General features: G+C 32.0%; 5 protein-coding genes across 6 annotated transcripts; 4 read left to right on the forward strand and 1 right to left on the reverse strand.

Annotated features, from left to right (window-relative positions):
* The first annotated feature begins 72 nt into the window (after positions 1-72).
* Positions 73-3,086, forward strand: LOC128385557 (uncharacterized). Its single transcript, XM_053344429.1, has 2 exons — positions 73-2,351; positions 2,396-3,086. Exons 1-2 carry the CDS (start codon positions 73-75, stop codon positions 3,084-3,086), a joined length of 2,970 nt encoding a protein of 989 aa, XP_053200404.1.
* Positions 3,087-11,976: 8,890 nt separating this feature from the next.
* On the reverse strand, positions 11,977-13,793 carry LOC128385482 (decapping and exoribonuclease protein-like). The gene has a single exon (XM_053344358.1). It carries the CDS (start codon positions 13,670-13,672, stop codon positions 12,389-12,391), a length of 1,284 nt encoding a protein of 427 aa, XP_053200333.1. The 5' UTR covers positions 13,673-13,793; the 3' UTR covers positions 11,977-12,388.
* A 173-nt stretch (positions 13,794-13,966) lies between these two features.
* Positions 13,967-15,851, forward strand: LOC128385484 (uncharacterized). Its single transcript, XM_053344360.1, has one exon. The coding sequence runs from the start codon at positions 13,968-13,970 to the stop codon at positions 15,003-15,005; it is 1,038 nt and encodes a 345-aa protein (XP_053200335.1). The 5' UTR covers position 13,967; the 3' UTR covers positions 15,006-15,851.
* Positions 15,852-15,936: 85 nt separating this feature from the next.
* On the forward strand, positions 15,937-17,495 carry LOC128385483 (uncharacterized). Its single transcript, XM_053344359.1, has 2 exons — positions 15,937-16,781; positions 16,881-17,495. Exons 1-2 carry the CDS (start codon positions 16,169-16,171, stop codon positions 17,306-17,308), a joined length of 1,041 nt encoding a protein of 346 aa, XP_053200334.1. The 5' UTR covers positions 15,937-16,168; the 3' UTR covers positions 17,309-17,495.
* Positions 17,496-17,543: 48 nt separating this feature from the next.
* Positions 17,544-21,437, forward strand: LOC128385480 (protein bicaudal D-like). 2 transcript variants are annotated; one of them, XM_053344357.1, is made up of 3 exons: positions 17,544-19,329; positions 19,594-20,980; positions 21,063-21,437. In XM_053344357.1, the coding sequence occupies exons 1-2, from the start codon at positions 18,108-18,110 to the stop codon at positions 20,550-20,552; spliced, it is 2,181 nt and encodes a 726-aa protein (XP_053200332.1). In that variant the 5' UTR covers positions 17,544-18,107; the 3' UTR covers positions 20,553-20,980; positions 21,063-21,437. The 2 variants fall into 2 exon arrangements, with proteins under 2 accessions (XP_053200332.1, XP_053200331.1); XM_053344356.1 differs by having other exon boundaries at positions 17,545-20,980.
* Positions 21,438-21,562: the final 125 nt, after the last annotated feature.

Below are 21,562 nucleotides of genomic sequence, written 5' to 3' on the forward strand. Positions count from 1 at the left end.
AAAGTTAAAAGTATATAAAAAAGAGTTGGAATTGAAATAATCATCAGTATTGCAATACTTTTGATACATCAAATGTCTAAAACTTTTTCACGTTGTGCACATTGTAGTAAAAAATTCAAAAAAGAAACAAATCTTATTTTTCATCAACAGTTATGTAAAAGTACTCAAGTTTCTGTTTCACGAAACCTAAAATTGAATTTACCTGGTGATTTTACTTTGCAAAAACAAGCCTTTTACAAATCTTTGAATGTATATTATAAAAGTTTTACTGAAAATTTCTTTGACATCGAAAATGCTCTTAAATCTGAAAGTGGTAATCTAAAACAATTGCTATCAACTTTTCTTGAAGTCTTAGGATTGTTAAAAGTGCAAATTGGAATCTGTTGTGAATTCTATAGATATGATGGCTTTGAAATTGTATGGATAGATCCAATGTTCAATTCAAGTTTGAAGCCACTTACCTCTATTGATCTTTATAATCAATTTCTCGATGATTGCTATTTTGAAATATCAGTAGACTTTGATTCATTCAATCAAAAAGGTAGTGGATGGATTCTGAATAAGGTAAAACTCATCGAAATTCGTATTGGCAAGTATATTCCATTACGTGGAGGGTGTAAAAAGAAATCATTACCTGGATTTATTTCATCGAAAGGAGCAATAATTCAACTTGAAGCCACAACTGACTGTTTCATGTGGAGTGTACTCGCTGCTATTTATCCAGTTCAAAAAAACGCTTCTCGATTATCTAAATACATCGCACTATCACAAAATCATAACTTCAATGGTTATAAAGGTTATGTTGAACTTGATCGCATTCAATTTTTTGAAAAGAGAAATTCTATTTCAGTTAATGTTTATACTTTCTATTTTACTGGAAAAATGGAAGCTCCGATGCCACTCTACGTTTCTAAGAAACGTTTTGAAAAACATGCTAATTTATTATTATATGAAGACCATTATTGGCCAATTAAAAATTTCAACCGTTTAATTGGAAGTAAACAATCTCGTTATCACCATTTTTGTGAAAATTGTTTAACTGGATTTTTAACATCTGAAAAGTGCTTTGAACATACTAAAGACTGTTACAAATTCAAGCCATCTAAAATTATAACACCTGATCTTGGAACAAGAATGTTTTTCAAACAATATGGAAAAATGGTAAAATATCCGTTTATAATATATGCTGATTTTGAAACGCTATGCAAACCTGTTGAAAGCTGCGTAAATCGAAATACGTTTGAATATCAAGAGCATGTTCCTTCAAGTTTTGGCTATGTGATTGTAAATAATCATGGTAAAATTGTTAAATATGTTTCTCATCGTGGTCCCGATAGTGCTGTTGTTTTTTTGAGATCAATCAATGAATCATGTGAAAAAATCATAAATGCAATCAATCGGAGATTTTCACAGCTCAGGATGACGTTAAAAGATCAACAAGCTTTTGAATACGCAACGAAATGTCATATATGTGAAACAGACTTTATTTCCGGTGATACAAAAGTGAGAGATCATGACCATTTCACGGGTTTATTCAGGGGTGCTGCTCATGGTCGTTGTAATTTACAATTACAAATACCTGAAGACATCCCAATCGTTTTTCATAATTTAAAAAATTTTGATGCTCATATATTGATAAAAGCTATACAAACTAAGATGTATAAACAAATCAATATCATACCTCAAAATACTGAAAAATACATTTCATTTTCATTTGATAATATAAAGTTTATAGATAGTTATGCTTTTTTGAGCAGCTCATTAGATATTCTGTCTCAAGATTTAGATGAAGCATTCAAAAATTCATTTTTATTACAGCAATTCAGACCAGAAGATCTCAATTTTGTATCCGCTAAAGCATCTCTCCCATATGACTATCTAAATCATTTTGATCGATTTGAAGAGACTAGTTTACCTTGTTACGAATTCTTCTATAATAAAATGAAAAGAGAAAATATCGATAGAAATGTATATGATAACATGATAGCTCTTTGGAATCATTTCAAGATACAGAATATTGGTGAGTTTCAAGACATTTATCAAAAAATTGACGTTGTTTTGTTAGCAGCTGTTTTCGAAAATTTTAGAAATATCAGTTATGAACAATTCAAGCTTGATCCACCTCACTTTTATTCAGCACCAGGATTAACTTGGGCTGCAGCATTAAAGTCAACAAAAGTGAAAATTGATTTATTGAGTGATATTGACATGATAATGCTTTTTGAAAAAGGAATAAGAGGTGGTATTTCATCAGCATCGAAAAGATATGAGAAAGCTAATATTCCTGGAACTGAAGATTTTCAACCCGACGAAGAAGCTAAGTTCATAACATATCTTGACGTAAATAACCTGTATGGTTTTGCTCTACAACAACTCTACCAATATCAAATTTCAGATTTATTGAAAATACTGAATTTGATCATATATATAATCAATGTATCAATTCAAATACCGATGAAGATGAAACTGGTTATGTATTCGAAGTTGATATAGACTATCCTCTTCATCTACATGATCTTCATAAAGATTATCCTCTAGCCCCTGAACGCATCTCAATAGACAATGAACAACTGAGTCAATTACAGCTGGATATACTGGATAAAACACAAAGACCACGAACAAAATGTGAAAAACTGATTGCAACATTTCTCAAAAGGGAAAAATATGTTGTTCATCAAAGAAATCTAAAGTTTTACGTTAAAAATGGAATGATCGTAACAAAAATCCATCGTATTGTTTCTTTCAAACAATCTTGCTGGCTGAAAGACTATATTTTACTCTGTACATATAAGAGAATGGCCAGTAAATCTAATTTCGAAAAAAACTTTTGGAAATTATTAGTTAACGCAATCTATGGGAAATCAATCGAAGATGTTCGTAAACATACTGAGATTAGATTAGAAACATCCCTTGATGGAACAATCAAACAAATGCAAAAGCCACTCGTTGAACGTTTTTTTATTCTAGATGAACAAAAAGCACTCTTCAAGATGCGAAGGAAAAGAGTGTATCTTAATAAACCAATATTTGTGGGTTTTACTGTTCTAGAAATATCGAAATTACACATGTACCAGCTGCATTACTGATGCTGTTGCTTGCTGATGTGTTTAAAACCTATTATGACAAAAGGATCGAGTTACTTTACACGGATACTGATAGCTTCATTTATTCAATCAAAACTGAAAATATACACAACGATTTTCATCATTTATCATGCATCTTTGATTTTTCTGATTATCCAGTTGATCATTCAAGTAAATTACAAAATGATATACACAAAAAAAAGTTGGGTTATCTTAAAGATGAGATGAATGGAAAAAATATACTGGAGTTCATTGCACTCAAATCTAAAGTATATTGTTTCCGAACTGATGAAACAGTTAAAAAAACAGCAAAAGGTGTGCAAAAAGTGGTACTTAAGAAGATGGTTACATTCAATGACTACAAATCAGCCTTGATCTCACACGAACTACTTTATCAGAATATGCGTTCTATTCGAAGCTTACGTCATATAATAAGCACAATCCAGACAAGGAAGCTAGCTTTGAACCCATTTGATGATAAGCGCTATTTATTGGAAAATGGAATTGATACACTACCGTTTGGACATTATTTAACTCAAAATCATTCATGTGAGAAAGATCAAATAGATAAATAAACCAGTTTTGTCTTTATGTTTCATATAAGAACGAATCACTCAAAGTTAACCGACATTCGTTTCAACAAGTGTTAAGTGTTAACATCTCAATTCAACTATTTATATTTATATAATATTTAATGTTTTTTAATTCACTTGATTGTCCTAAAGTTTGTAATATTGTAACATTGTGGGATTTGAATAAAAAAGTTTCAATCGTTGGTAAATCAGGAAAAAAGAAAAAGTTCAACGCTGATATTTATAGATCTGGAAGAAGTAGACTTTTGGTTTTCGGATCCGGAAAATTCATTGCAACTGGTTTCAAAACTGAAAAAGAAACAAGTGAGTTTGTCAATAAGACTTTTCCAGAAGCTGTTCTATTGAAGATAGTTAATATTACTGCAAGTAAAAAATTCGCTATTCCAATAAGCTCGAAAAAAATCTTTGAAAGTAATTTGGATGTTGTATATGAACCTGAACTATTTCCGGCATTGAATTGGAAAGAGGACGGGGTTTCCTTTATTTATTACCCTAAAGGATCATTAATACTAACTGGGGCGAAATCTTTGGAACAGTTGGATCGAGCTTATTCATTATTTCACAAAAGATTTTATCAAATTCACAATGATGAATAACATTTGTGCCTTTTTAGACGTTCAAGGGTATTACTGCAATAATAAATTTTACCCACGTGAGATAGCTGTACTTGCCGACGACACTTTGATTTGTTTAAATGTATATACAGGGTTACAATTAAAAACTTTGAATGAATCTGAGAGGAAGCAAGCCTCTTATAATTTTAAATTTACTCATGGTTTGAAATTTGAAACAGATGAAACACATATGCATATAAATCAAGTATCAACATTTTTAAAGCTATTTTATAAGGCTAGAGTTGATTGTGATAAGTTTTTAATCGCTTGCAAATCAAGAGAAGCTGAAGATGTACTAAGAGATGCCATGATCCCTAGAATAAACCTTAATAATATTGGTGCAACCTGGTCTATAATTAAACGAGAATCACAAGCTTGTCCTCTTCATTATAATGATAAAATGAAATGCTCATTAAATATTGTAATGTGGCTAAAATCTTGGGTTGAAACTCAAAAAATATATAAAAATATTGACTAATTCAGAAAAAAAATGTATAAGAACTTATTAATAATAAATTTACAATGAATTATATACTTATTAATAATGGAAGGTTATCAAATTTATTTAAAGCATCCCTTTACAATGGTAATAGCTGGTCCAACAAGTTCTGGAAAAACTTTTTGGTTAAAAAAATTAATCGAGGGAGCATCAAAATTCTCATACCCAGAACCTAAAACGATTACTTACTTCTATAGTGAATATCAAGAATTATTTAATACACTACCTTCTGTTAAATTCATTCATGGGTTTTCAGAAACTTTATTGAATAAATTCGATGGTAGTAGTCCTCAATGGATTATCATTGATGATCTTATGCATGAATCAGTTAATAGTAAGGTAATATCAGAGCTCTTTACAAAAGGTAGTCATCATAAAAATCTATCGATTATATTAGTAATGCAAAACTTTTTTATAAAAGGAAGTGAAATTCGTAATATTACACTGAATGCTAACTATATCGTTTTATTCAAAAATCCAAGAAATAAATCTATTGCTACAAGTATTGGTCGTCAAATTTATCCAGGAAGCATACGAAAATTTCAGGCTGTGTTTGAAGATGCAACTAGAGAACCATTTACATACTTATTTTTGGATATGAAAAATGATACACATGAAGAAGTAAGACTACTAACAAATGTTTTGGAAGAAAAAGAGTATATAACTGTGTATCAAATTTAGTTTATATAAGATTTAAATACAATTTTTGATTATCTAACATAAAATCCGGTGTAATTTTATCTTTAAATTATGGCTGTTTCTGATGCAATAGAAATGTACCCGTACTTGAAAAAACTCTGTAAGAAACATTCAAAAAGTAAACGAGGAAAAATAATTGAAGGATGTCCGAGAAAAGTTTATAAAACAATAAATGAAATTTCCAGAAATGTACTTACAGGTAATATAAGACTTAATAAAAAACAGATGAAAAAAATCAAACCACATAAAACCATTGTGAGGAAATTAGCTAAAAATAGTTCTCTCAAAAATACGAAAAGAATTTTACTACAACACGGTGGTGCTTTACCCGCATTACTTTTACCAGCGATTTCATTACTAGCTAGTGTAGTTACGGAAAAGTTCATAAAATGAATGCATTCACTAAGATGGTTTTAATATCTGAAGATGAATATAAAAATAAATGTCAAGTATTAGATACAAGCATTATGAAAAAAATTATGTCTATGAATATGGATAATGCAACTAAAGTAAAGATAGCTAATAATGCGTTATTAAAACATATATTAAAAAGTCAAAAGGAGCAGAATAATACATTGATAAATGAAAAACCTAATATACCATTAGAAAAAGAGCGTTCAACATCTAACTGGTCTGAAATCTCTGATGATCAGAAATTTGAAAGTATCCTGAATGATTCATTTGAACCTGAAACACAAACACTTACGAACAAGCCGAGTCATAGTGACAATTTTTCTTCAACACCAATTCCATCTTCTACTGTTTCAACTTCAGAATCAACGCAAAAGTCTAGAGCTTATGATTTAGAAAAAGCATTACGTGAAATTCCTTCATTAGTGACAATAGATGGAAAAGTTTTAAGAGCTAATGGAAGTGAGTATCATAATAGTAATATAAAAAGAATTGTCAATTTTTTATGTTTGTTTAAGACTACACAAGCTAAGAAAATGGCTACACCAATAGGCACGGAGCGTGTTATACAAGAAATTGAGAAACTACCTTATCTTTTTGATCAAGTTAATAATTCACCTGCTTTAAGACGATTTGGTGATAAAGGAAAATCATATGAAACATGGAAGAAGCTTTCAGAGATGAATACTTCTCTATCGAAAGACTGGGAGCTTTAGGAGGTGTATATCGATTATATAGAGCTCTTAAGAAAAAATACCCAAGTGTTTCATATTTAAAAGTTAAAAGCTGGTTAGAAAAACAGAATACATATAATTTATTTAAACAAGTAAAGAAAAATTTTAAGGTTACCAATTATCGTGACGTCAATAGATGAACAATGGCAAGCTGATTTGATGGATGTTTCATGGCTTCAAAAATCAAATAACGGTTGTAAATATTTATTAAATGTAATCGACTGTTTGAGTCGCTATGCTTGGTCTGTCCCCTTAAAATCAAAAACCAGTGATGATGTTATAAACGGTTTCAAAAAGATTTTTTCAATGGGAAGGGTACCTACTAAAATACAGACTGATCAAGGCGCTGAATTTAAAAATAGAAATGTTCAACAGTTTTTTAAGCAGAAGAATATTTTTCATTTTACAACAACAGATGATTTAATCAAATGTGCAATAGTTGAACGATTCAATAGAACATTACGAACAAGGTTATATAGATATTTATTTTATAGCAATACACACAAGTATTATGACATCCTTCAAAGTTTGATTAAAAGTTATAACGAGTCTTATCATCGAACTATACAAATGGCTCCATCTTCTGTAACAGAAGAAACTCGTTCTCAGGCAATAATTAATATAAGAAAAACTCATAAAGTAGCTCAAAGCTTACAAAAACCATACACCATCGGAGAAAAAGTGCGTATAAGTAGACGTAAAAAACATTTTGAAAAAGGTGCGACAAATAATTTCAGCGAAGAAATTTTTGAAATTTATAAAGTTAAGAAAACCGATCAAGGATATATTTACCGTTTGAAAGACACTGCTGGTGAATTTATAACATCTTTATTCTATCATTACGAGCTCTGTCCCGCAATTCTAGGCGATCTCTTCAACGTTGAGGTTCTTAAAACACGCATAAATAAAAAAACCAAAAAGAAAGAGTTTTTTGTTAAGTGGATAGGATATCCTGATAAATTCAATAGTTGGGTAGAAAATGTGGAATCAACCTGATGAATATTTTATAGAAGTTGTTTCAAACTCTTCGATGGAACACTTCCCTGAAAATACTTTAGCTAAATTTTCCAATAAATTGCCTCATCCTATTATGTTAGATGGAGAATGGGTAGTGGGTATACAAGAAATCTTTTATCCAGTTGATGTTAAGCCGTCTAAACGTAAACTAACAATTCAACTTCTTACACATGGTTTAAATGATAAGTTGTCTAAAGAAGTTGAACTTGATTCTAACGATGATTTGAATACTATTATTTCTAACATAAATAAGGCTTTCATGAATCTATTTTTATCTGTTGTTGATCAAGGTGAAGGCAATGAAAACAAGGTTAAAAGATCAACTAATGATCAGACCATCAGTCCTGACTTATCAGATTTAACTCTAGAAAAAATTAATCAATTACCTCAAGAAGATCGTGAAAGATTATTACAGAGAGTAAAAAACACTACTCAGACTATTCTTGAAAATTTGAAACAAGAAATGTATAAGTATAAAACAGAATCGACTGATAAACAAGATAAGATAAATAAGTTAGATTCTTCATTGCGACAATATGTAGATGAATTAGATAATCTGAAAAAAGAAATCAAGAAAAAGCAGATGAAAGATAAAGATCTAATCAAGGATGCAAAACAGAATAAACAAATAATAGAAGAAAAAAATATGCATATCAAAAAACTAGAAGAACAAGTTACTGACATTCATAAGAAAAACGAAGAGAATAAAAACATGTTAAAAGCAGTTAAAGTGGAAAATCAACAGTTAGATGCTAAGATAAATGAGAAAAGTAAAGAACTATACAAACTCAATGAAGAATACAGAGCAAGTAATAAATTGCTATCTGAAAAATTAGAAAAACTATTATTAGAAAAGTCGTCTATACAAAAAGATTTAGAAGGAAAAGTCAAAAATAATTACGAATCAAGTGACATTCTCAATTCAAAAATAAATAATTTAAATGAACAAATAGTTAAACTAACAGAAGAGAAACAGAAAACTGAATCAGCTTACAAAAGTCAGAAAAGTGAAACAAACACACAAATCAGTGAACTCACTATGAAATATAATACATGTAAGCAAAATGAAAATAGTCTAGAGTCCTCACTAAAAATCAAAGAAGAAAATGGACTAAATCAAATTCATAAGTCACAACAAGAAATAAATATCCTCAAAAGTGAAAAAACGCAGCTCAAAAATCAAATTCAGACAATGAATTATGAACAAGAGGCTCTTAAAATTGAAATTCAGAGGTTACAAGGAAGAGAACTAGATTTTTTATCTCAAATACAAAATCAAAAAGAGAGGAGTGCCCGTTTACAACAAGAAACTGAAAAGTCACTTAAAGAGCTTGAAGTAGAAAGACAAAAACTACAAAATCAAGAAAATCTACTATTGAAAAGACTTTCTGAACTTGGAATAATGATTAAAGATAAGAAAGGCGAACCTAAGATTGGAATAGACACAAAAATGACAGTTCCTGGATTAACTCATCATAATGGCAAAATTATTGTATTTCCGGGCCGTCACAAAGAACATATTTTCACACCATACTTTTCTGATGTTAATTTCATTTCAGCATTAGGATTTGATGCAAATAGCTATTTAACCATGATTGAAGCCTTCAATGGAGGACAAAAGGCTTTTACTTCACCAAAAAATTGCAATTTGAATTTTAGATCACATTTAATGTTTATTCATTCAGATATAGTTGATGAACATTTTGTTGGAAATAAATCTGCTAGAGTAATGAGAGTTGTTCCTAAAATATGGTATACAATCTGAAATGGTTCATGAAAAGTTTTTGAAACCTTTTTACTATCCAGTACGATCAAACAGAATTGAAGATATAAATTTCATTCTTTCTGATGAAATGGGTGAACTTGTTAAATTTAACTCTGGAAGAGTATTAGTAGGGTTACATATAAAACGTAATTAATTGTATAAGAAAATTAAGATGAATTATAACATTTGATATTTAATTAAAAATGCTTCTGCAAGGTCTATGCTTGTGACTCAGATTTTCGAAACTATTATCATTCTCAAACTGGAAATGGTTTTCAGACATATCGGTTTTCACGGTAGTCCTTACCAAAGAGGTTATGGTTTTGGGAGTTTATTCAAGAGATTTGGTATTCCTGTTTTAAAGTTTTTAGGAAACATGTATTGAAAACTGGAGTTGACATCGGTCAAGATTTTGAATAAGAAAACATTAAAGATGCATTTAAAGAAAGAGCTAAAGGTATAAAAGAGGTTGCTGGTGATTCTTTGAATAAACTTTCGAATTATTTTGAGCAGCAAGGAAAAGGGTTAAAACGTAAACAATATAAGAAAACAGTTAAGAAGGCTAGAATAAAAAGATATTTTCTTCATAATGGAATATTTACATCCTCATCTGTTCCAGCTAACAAAAGTGAACTAGATATTTTCAATGTACCCCCCACACAGGTCGCTATCGACTCTGTTTACGAAACTGACTATAGACCTTCTGCAAGTTTAGAGTCTTCTCGAACATATGAGTTAGTGATTCCAGCATCAGAAGACTTTACAGATCTTAGTGCTACAATGTTACATATGAATATAAATATACTGACAGAGAAAGACAAAGTTGTAAATACTAAGAATTTAATAAAGTTAGTATCGAATTTCGGTAATGCATTGTTCGAACAGATTGATCTATATCTAGGATCAACAAACACTTCACTAGCTAATAATATGTACCATTATCAAGCCTTTCTAGAAGACTTACTCTATAGATACCCTACTAACATTGATGAGTCATTTTTAAAAGATGAAACTGACGTTGTTGAAGATACAACATATGAACTTTATTATAGATTACATCTACCTATTTGTTTACAAGATAAACTTTTAATAAATGGGGTTCCTTTAGTTTTCAGATTTACTCGAAGTACAGCCTCATTTCCTCTTTTAAAATCACAAGAGGGTGATAAGGCTAGTTATTCAAAAAATATCAAATTTTTCTTTACATTTAAAGCGTGTCAAACTATTTCCTGATACAAGCTTCAATAATTCAAACTCTCGAAACGCATCCCGCTAAATACTTCATTACAAGAGCGGACACAAAAAGCTTCACTATTCCATTAGGCGTTTCAACTATGACAATTGAAAACTTATTCGTTGGTCAATTACCTAAAAGAATTGTTATAGGATTTGTAAAAGAAGAAGCACTCAATGGTGATATTAACTTTGATCCATTCAAATTGAAAATTTTAATATAAATCATATTTGTTTGAACATTGATGGAATAATGTACCTGAGTATTCCTTATAAACCAGATTTCATGAAAGGTAACTGTATGAGAGAATATCTAAGTCTTTTAAAGCTCTCAATCAAGATGAAGGAATTCCACAAATAGAGATAACTTATGATCAATATAAGAAGGAAAGGTGCTATTTGCGTTTGATATAGGAGGTCCTCTGGGCAGAAGTTGGTGTTTTATCACTTATCAAACGAGGAAAAGTACGACTTGAGATGGTTTAGTAAAAGCCTTTCGTCTTCAATTAAAGCTATTGTATTTGGTCAGTTTGACAATCTCATCACTATAGATAAAGATAGACAGGTTACAATTGATTATTGAAATGTTGAGTAATTTTGAAATATCTTCTATACTCAAAAACATTAAATGGTTTGGTGGAGTCTTCCGAATGATCGATTACCGACTACATTTAAAAACCTAAAAGTTTCATTATAAATTTAGATCCTAGTTATAAACCAGGAACACATTGGACAGCAGTTCACTTTACTAAATATGGAACAGGACTATTTTTGATTCTTTTGGTAGACAAAGAAGGAAATATTTTATCTTTTAGAAAGAAATGCTAAAAGGGTTCACACATTCAACAGAAAAATATCAAGGTAATCAATCAATGGCCTGGCTATTTCTGTATCCTATTTATTTTGTTAGCTCATCATCCATATCTTTTTAAAACTATTTAAAAATGTAAGTTTTATTCAATGAACGTCGATTGAAATATTTATTAAAAAGTATTTGCATTAAATTTTTTTAATATGATTGCCTTCTTCGGATCAATTTCAGCCTTGGCTGAAATTGAGCCGGAGAAGGCAGTTTTCTACTACTATTAATCACTTCAAGAGTTGATGAGAAAATGATGAACAATAATTAATTATCTTTCCAATTAATCCAACTATCGAATAGAATCGATCTAAAATTCGATTAATTTTCAAAAAAGTCAGTTAATTGGTCTTTGATCCTTGCGAATATAAATTTGAAATTGTTCTCAAGTTTAATGATTATAATAATTAGTCAAAAGATCAAGTGATAATGAGGTAACTGTTGTGCAAAAGCTAATTAACTTGTTGGGTCAGTTGGTGATTTACCTCATAACCAATTATCCAATAGACCAAAGGTTTAAATTGTTAAACGTGGGAAAAAATTAATTAGCAATTAATTGATTAGACCATAGGTTTAGTAATGTTATAAAAAAAATTTAGAAATCAACTTGATCATTTCTGAGAAATGATAATAAAAAACCGTTACTTTGATTAGATTGGCATTGACTTGAATCAAGTCACTTGATTAAAGTAATTAAAAGTTGTCAAGGTTGATTAAATTGAGAAATTCTAATTTCATATTATTCTTGCATAGGTTTAATTAAGAGCAATTAAGGTTGACATTGATTTACAAAGAAATGAGAAAACATTAACAAGTCATAATTAAAGGTAAATTTCAAGATTGAATTTTGGCAATTAGATCAATCGGAGGATCGAAAAATTTTATTGGTCATTTGGTGATTGTCCATTAATGTACCAGGAGGGAATGTGTTTGTCAACTGGGTCGCTTAGTTTTCGAGCCTTAATCCCGGTGTGTGGATCGCAGATGATCTTGTATACGGTCAGTTCCTCAGTGACCATTTCTTTGATAAAGGTCAAAGTTTTTTCGAGAAACTGAACGCAAGTCGATGGTGACCACTGATTGCTCCTTTGGAGTAAAGAATTGGCCTGAATTTGAGACACTTTTTGAACGGTATTGTTTGGCCGTTTATCGCCACAAATGATGGTGTCAATTCCCGAGATTAGAGCTTCGGTCCACCAGCCGATTATACGATTCTGATAGAAACGCCGACGAGTGTTTTTATTGTCGTTCCAATTGTGACCACGAGTTTTAATCTGAGCGAATTTCATTTGTTCAAGTGGTTTCTCAAATTGATTCTCATCAACAATACAATCAACTCGATTGGAATAGAGAAGAGAGTGACCTCCAACCTTAGATCGAGTGACCGTGTAAAATGAATCGCGAGCACCATTAAAAGCGGTCGAAGCTCGACTACCATCGGGATAACGGGTTAGCTTTTCCAAAAATTTGTAGCCAGCATATGAACCCTTAAGCCGATCTTCAATTTGATATTTTACATCATTTCGTCTCTGCTCAGTGTCCAATTCAGCGAGTATAATTGACCCTCGAACCTTAACAGCGATAAGAGTCCAATCGTCTTTCGGAATAAAAGGTGTAGCCATGATCGATCTTATTACTCTCGAATGAAAGATAAAATCAGCAATCGAACCAGTCTCTTGATTCTCTGCAAGAGACTCACTATTATCGATGATCCATCGTAACACATGAATTTCGGTGACAGGAACACGACCGATCAAAGTGGTTCTCGAATAACTTTCCAAAAGATCAATGTCAATATAATCTTCAAATCGATCGAAACAACAATACCTTAAAGATGATTTATCGCCATGATAAGTTTCCGAATTTCCATCTTCATTAAGTTGACACGAAAAACAACCGATCAACTTGGGCTTATCGAAATTCGTATAAGTATCGAAAACATAGTTCAAATTCATGGCCGAGATTTTAATGTCGCCATATTCACGAACGACCAATCGTCCAGCACTCGAAGTTTTAACGGGCACTTTATCCCCACCCTCGGTTAGATCAGTTACTTTATCATCATGAACAGTTTCAACTTGGTCAACATTATCATCTTGAGTTAATGAGCTCGAATCAGTTTTCAAATCACTCGATGAACTTTCAATCTTAATCAACTCACTCATATTGAAAAGAAATCAAAAAAATTAAGAAAATCGGACAAAACTAAACAATCAAGTTACTCGGTCAAATAACAAACACAATTAAGTTGACAATTATCTTGATTCCATCCTATTTATACACAGAGAAAATTTAATTATCAGTTAATGGAAACGTTAATTGTGCTCCAAGATACTAATAAAGTGTTATTCAAATCAATTTATTATCCCGATTGCAGTTAGTTGGTAATTAGTGAGACTAACAGGATTTAAAACCGTTATAATTAGTAAATCATAAGATTAGCGAGACAATTAAATTTAAATGAACATCGGAAGACCTCAACGATTGGGATATTTTTCATGTCACATTTGTCCGGACGGTAAATCGGAAACTTATCATGAAGATAAATCATCATTAACTTACCTGTGTCCAGATTATAATGAGATTAAAAGATTTGATCTAACTAAAGGCTTCGAAGAGATTAAGAAATGGGAACGAGTTTTCAGTGAAAAACTTCATATCCTTCAATGGATTATTGAAAATATCGATAAATTGACCGTCGATTCAAATTCTGGACTTATTGGTGATTTTATTTGTCACTCATCTCGATCATTGAAAACTTTAATGGTCAATTTACTTTACAATGAAAATAAATGGACAATGATCGCAGTTAAAGTTAGAGGGGTAATAATTTTAAACGAAATGGACAATGGTCAGTGTAAGGAAGATTTTAAGGTTCATCGGCTTTACGGTCGATATGCTGGTTATAAGCTGTACGAAATTCTGACCTGTACATTTACTGGTTCCAATTTACAATCGAGCCACGATAATGGTAATCACGATTCTTTTTATACGGTAAACAAATTAAGAATTAACAATTTAACTCTATTGTATTCTGATCGAGTTCATTGTGTTGCCGATAAAAGTCAATTCGATAAACCTTTGGACGAAATGGAAACTGTTCAAATCAGATCGAGACCCAGCATTTGGAGCAAGGATTCTTATCGTTGGTATTGGATACAACGAAAGTGCTATTGGTTAGCCGAAGCTAAATTCAGTGGTAACGATAAAATCATTTGTGGCCTCAAGGGCAGAAACAATCAATTGGATTACGTTGAAACTTTGAGTGCTAATCAACTCGAAAAGGATCAAGATGAAGACTATTTTAGTATCTGTGGTGATTATTTTGTCCAACAATTAAGTTTAATCAAATCAATGGTCAATGAAGAGTTGGTGCCTTTCAAGATTACTTGTGATAATCGGGCAAACCTTAATTGTTTCAAGTTAAATCAGTCGATTGAACAATTTATACCTTCCTGGTTTATTGAAGGTAAATTACCAGAATCGAGTAATTATTGAGTTAATTGTATTATTAGTTTGTTTAACTAAATCAGTTGATTTTTTCTTCTCAGTATCATCATTATTTGTTTTATTTTCCAATTGGACAATTAATTTAAATGATAATTGAGTTAATTGTTATTGAATAAAGTTTATTCAATCCACTATTTTGAGAAGCAATTAAATTTCAATTAGTTAATCATTTTAATGGTAAGATAATTAGGTTTTCATCATCATCATCATCAATATGATGACAATTAATTATGAATTAAAGGTAAACAATTAGCATTTCAAGTTAAATTGATTTCTAAGCTGATTCAATAGTTGACAACAATTAAAATAATTTAACTGTATAAAAGACATGATTGATTTGGTGTAAATTGTTCATTAATTGTTAATCTCTGATTGTGATTGTTTCGTGAAATCATCAAATTAATAAAAAAAATGTCTAAAATTTACTCCATTGTCTTTTCATTGTTGATCGTGTCAATGATTATCTCAACTACTGTGGCTCAACAAGGATCTGGTGGTGCCGAGAGCGGTGCTGGTGCTGGTGCTGGTGCCAGTGGTGGCATTGGTGCTGGTGCTGGAGCTGGAGCTGGGGCCGCAAGTGAAGGTGCTGGATCTGGTGGTATGGGCTCTCAAGGAGGTGCTAAAGGAGGTATTGGAGCCGGTGGTGGTTCCAGTGCTGGTTCCAGTGCTGGTGGAAGTGGAAAGTAAATCGCTAATGTTCAAACTCGAACCGAATCGTTTTGTTTTCTCCTCGACCTAACAAACTAATCTAAATGATCAAATTTCGAGCAGAAATCAATTGTATCTGTATCTCTGTTACTAATGGTGAAAATTAAAATTAATATTACATTCTAATTACTAAATTATCGAAATCATTAACAATTAATTTCTAATCGATAGAAACTCACTAATTTTAACCAACGAGAACGATTTTTTTTACAATTATGTTTTCATCTGATCATTTAATAGTAATTCTTATGACACTGTTGACCACTGGTCAAGTTGAATGTTGATTAACTCTTATTTTCCTCTAATCATTTAAATTTAATCTCCTGATTATATTTAAAGTTGATTAACAAATACTTGTATTGTTTGGATACTAAATGGTTTGTTTAGTTTTGACTCTTAATTGTGTTTTATAATTTTCACGACTAATTATCGGTGAGTTAATTATGCCATGGTTATTGTATCACACTGATGAATTAACTGATATTGTTCAAACTCAACGGAGCACAATTAAGATAATTAAAAGAAAAGGTGACGATGAATTTAATCGTAACCTAAACAACGAAGTGTTCAACGCTTTATTTGACGATGAAGACGATGAACTTAAAGGCGATGGTTTTGAGCGGTGGCGATTTAATTGTCATAACGTTTCCATGGTTGGATTAACGACGAAAAGTGAATTCGCTAAAGGTCATAAACTTCGGGCTTTCTCATTTTTTTCACTGGGTAAATTCGGGGACGGAAGTTACACCCCTGTAAATTCAGAGGTGGACAATATGTTCAACATTAAAACCTCACTGACCACTGCTGATTACGGTTCACCCTGGCCAGAGGTCACGGAGATTTTATTGATTATCCACCGATCATCAGATTCTTTCAAATTATCGGCCGTTCAAGATAAAAGGTCACTCGGTTTAGCTTATGATTTAGACTTACCGATTAGCGAGAAACTTTATCCGGTTGTCCGATTCTCTAAGCCCGGTGAGGTTTCCGTCTTCAAGATGGACATACACCTAAATGAACCAAGTTTGACCCAACGAGATCCCGAAATATTTAACGGTAAATTTTTTCTTCGAACTTTTTTTTTCTCATTCATCTTTCATAATCGAAACATGTCACTTTTTAATTGTTGCTTTTTTGTCCTTCGCCTTTAAAAAGGTCAACAAGGATTCTGGTCAATCACTCAGTATGGTCATCGGAAAACAGTTAAACCTTATCCAGTTCGATTATTTAAACTGGACAATGATCAATTTGATCTTCATGTCAAAGTGAACGATATTATTTCAGCTCGATTGACACAATCGCCTGTCGGCTATCGAGTCGATAAAACTTTCAAAAACTCGAGTCCCGGAGATGCGAACATAATTAAAGATGAATACTTTATATTAGAATGTATCGCCTCCATTAGCGATATTAAATTCGGTAAAGATGAGAATACCCTGATAATGGAAAACACTCGAGGTAATATGGTTCTAAAAAGATTCTGCCCACCCGCTCCTGAACCAATTCGATCTTGTCCACTTCGACGATTGATCATGTTCCAAGTTCGATCATCAGAAAAAGGAAATTGTTGTGATACCGTTTGAAAGTTTTTCTCGAATAAAAAAGTTTTCCAATGGACATGAATTTCTTTCGATTGGTACAAATTGTTGTTCAAACAAATTTCGAACTAAAGAAGAAAAATCGAAATTCTTTTTCTCTCTCAGATTCTCCCTTAATCATTTTCTCTCTCAATAGAGGGTATTAGTTGCTATTAGAAAGAGAGAAAAGAAAGAAAAACAAGATTAGTCTTTCTTTTTTTCTTTCTTTGTGACGTGTAAACAAGAAAAAGGGCTAAGATGTTTATGGATTTTGGCGATGTGTCAATAAACTGTTGTCCGTCAATTTAATTCCGTTAATTGTGTTTAATTAACTGGACAATTTACGCCAATTGTTTGGGTTAATTTTCTTCTGCCAAAAGAATTTCAATCAATTCGATTCTCAGTGTTTTCTGTCATCACTTTTTTCTCTATTCTCACGTGTTAATGTCATCAAATTCTTTGGTGTGTTTGATTGTTTTTCGCAATTTCTTAAACTCTTTCCATCTTATTAGTCTCTTTTCTTGTTAATTGTGACAATTAAAAGAACAATATTCCATTGTTAATGTGATAACCTTCAATTGTTTGGATTTGTTGTTGTTTTTACTCTGATTGATCTTCCAAAACCAAACCTTAGGAATTGTTTTCTTTTTCTTGGTTCTTTGTTGTTTCTTTTTTTCTTTACACTTTCACTTGTATCAATTTCTCCCTCTGTGTTGTATTTATTAAGGTGAAAAGATGTTATCGTCTGTATGACCTTTGTGTTTATACTGATTAGGAAGAGGAGGTGACCTTTGACAATTATGCCATGGGTGAGGTGGATAAATTGATCGCCGAAAGGGATAACCTTAAAGAGGAAATTGAGAGACTTCAAGAGGAGATTAACCTTTCAGCCAAAGAGAAACATCAATCTGCTCAATTGGGTCTTCATTTGTTGGAGGAGAAAAGTAAACTTCAAACTCGATACGATGAATTGGAATCGCTTCATGAATCAACCCGATCAGAATTGGAGACACTTCGAGATGCATTTACTTCCTTTCAAACTCGACAAAAGGCTTCAGTTGACCGAGGAATTGAACAAGAGGAGAGTTTACTTGAAGAATCGGCCTCGAAAGACGCTAAATTTGCTACCGTTTTACTTGAACTTGAACGGGAATTGAAATCGGTTCGAGCTGAATTGGCTCGGGTTGAAGGGGAAAAGGAGAGATTCCTATCTGAACACAATGAGTTAACCAAACAATTGGAGATCGTTGAATGGGAAAGGAAAAACATGAAAATGGAGATCAAAGATTTGAAAGCTCGAGAATCTCGACTCTCAAGTGATATCAATGAATTGGAAGAGGAAAACATTTACCTTCAGAAAACAGTTTCCAATCTCAAATCTAATCAGATAGAATATGAGACAGTTAAACATGATGTTGCTCGATTACAGGACGAAGTTGATCTTCGAAGACTTCAGGTAGAAGAATTTGAAACCTTAAAGAATATCGCTGAGAAACACATGAAGGAAGCATTGGAAGCCCTCGAATCGGAACGGGAACAAAAATATGAACTTAAAAAGAAACTGGATGAAAGATGTTCCGGTGAACCGAAATTCAATGTTACCAATATTGGCCTCAAGTTTCCGGGAATTTTTGATGATCAACTCACGACAACCGATGCGTCTGTTGGTAAAGTTGATGAAGATGACGATGGATCAATACCATTATTACATCAATTGGAATCTGATATGATTAAAGCTCGAAACGAGGGATTGGATAATGATTCTTACAGTTACGATGAATCTCAACCATCATCACTTTTTGGTGAAGTTCATCTGACTGAGATTAAGAAATTAGAGAAAGATCTTGAATCAGCTGAGAATGAGAAGAATCAAATTACCCAGAAACTCAATGAGACTCATGGATTATTGGAATCGACGAAATCTGAACTTTTGGCCCACCAATCGCGATTATCCAAGTTAACTAATCATATCAGCGGGATAATTACCAGTGAAGGTGCCGATCTAAATATGATTAGCTCATTTGAAGGTGAATTCCCTGAATTTAAACAATTTATCGGCCAATTGTGTGATAAAATCCGTCGATCAAAGGAAACCCCTGAAGGAAGAGATGAACTTGATGAGATTAAACGACAATTACGAGAATGTGAAACTCTTCGAGATGAACTTTCCTCTGATCTTGATTTTCTCAACAATTTAGCCGAAAATGCAACCAGCCAATCGTCAGGTACTCTTGATGATCTTAACAGAATTTCGGAACAATTAGCTATTCTTTATTATCACATTTGCTCAGTTTCCGGAGAAGAACCTGTTCGAATTATCTTGGACCATGCAAAAGAGTTCGAAGTACCTTCAATCCTACGAACAGAAAATGCAATGAACGATGAGCGAAGTTATAAAATTTTGGACACTCTAAAATCGGGAATAATGACCTCATGTGAATGTCGTAAAACAATGGAAACAATTGACGATCAAATGAAACATTTAGATTGTGCAGTTGAATCAATTATCGATATAAAATCAGCAACCACTCGAATTAAGAATAAATCTGAGGCCAAATCTGAATCAACGAGTAATCAACAAAACGATCAACAAAACTCCCTCACCTCCGATTTAACCGGAAGTGGGTCACCTTCAATTCGAGGTGATGCTCAAGAAGAATTGATTAAATTGAAAGCTTTACTTGCCACCAAACGTGAACAAATTGCGACCCTTCGAACTGTTCTAAAAACGAATAAACAATCTGCCGAAGTGGCCTTGGCTAATCTAAAATCGAAATATGAAAAGGAAAAGGCCGTTGTTACCGTTACAATGAGCAAATTAAGGAAAGAATTGAAAGCGTTGAAAGAAGACGCGGCCACTTTTGCTTCACTTCGATCAATGTTTTCCGCTCGATGTGAAGAGTATGTCGCCCAAATTGATGAGCTTCAGCGACAATTACGATCATCTGATGATGAAAAGAAAACGTTAAATTCACTGCTTCGAATGGCGATCGTTCAAAAGTTGACCGTTACCCAGAAATTGGAGGAAATGGAAATGGACCGAGAACGAAACAATTACCCATCACTTTCAAATAGCGGCAATAAAATTGGACCTTCCAAAGACGGAGCCTACCGAATGAACTCATCCCGAGGCCATGATCGAACTAGAACTTTATTCGTTCGACATTTAGGTGATCGTCGAACTCCATCTTCGCCAAATCATCACAATTACACCAACAATAGATCTCGAATGGATCGAGATAACAATTAACCAAATCGTTACCACAAATCACCAAATGAACAAAAAACTTTCATTCATCCACAGATTTTGATTACAATTAATGTTCATTAACTAATCTGATTAATTCAATTTCCCAAACTTGCAGGTAATCAAGATTATTGGGATTCTAATTTTAATTTATTTTACATTCACATACAAAATTAATTAATGTGCCAACGATTCAACAGATGATTGGTCAGCCAAAAGGGTCAACAATTAACGACAATTAACCCTCTTTCCAAACTTTGTCTAATTACTTTTTTCTTAATTACAAAAGTTTAATTTTAGTCATTGATGTAAACTGTTGATTGTTGCCATTCAAAGAACCGATTTTTTTTGTTCTTAAATCATTTACACGAAAAACTTTTAATTGTCAACAATTAATTTAATAGTAATTATAACTTGGGAACAATTAATAAGTAAGTAGAGAGAATTGATTAACTTTGAATGTTTAGTAATTAAACTTTTTGCTTTTTCGTTATTTCTTTTCAATGATTACAGGAAACTCTCAATTTCAATTGGAAGCTGTTTAGAAGACAATTAAACATCTCAATCAAATTGAACACTTTCTTTTCCATGGTGGTTAATTGTTTGTTATCCTTTGATTACAATTAACGATGACAATTTAATCAATTTCTTCAATCATTCTTTTAAAAGACTTGATCTACTTAAATCATTGTCTTTTCTTGTGTCAATCAAGTTATTCCTCGAATTTTATTATTATTATTTAACAGATCGATAATTATATTAATATTCTGTAAATATTATCTTTGTTTAGACAAATTTAATTGTTTTACATTGGAACGTAATTTTTAATCATCTTAATTAAGCAACTTTTATGCGATTAACAATTAAATCTAATGATTTTTCAACGCATCTCATTGACGATTAGTAAACTTTTTTTTTCCTCGCTTGTTGTTAAATGTTTAATTGTAATCAATACAATTAAGCGAAGAATAATTTATTAAAACTGTGATTAGATTTTATTATCATTATGGTGA

The sequence above is a fragment of the Panonychus citri genome, unplaced genomic scaffold (genome assembly GCF_014898815.1).
Source record: "Panonychus citri isolate SS breed McGregor unplaced genomic scaffold, ASM1489881v1 Contig00049, whole genome shotgun sequence".
NCBI lineage: Eukaryota > Metazoa > Arthropoda > Arachnida > Trombidiformes > Tetranychidae > Panonychus > Panonychus citri.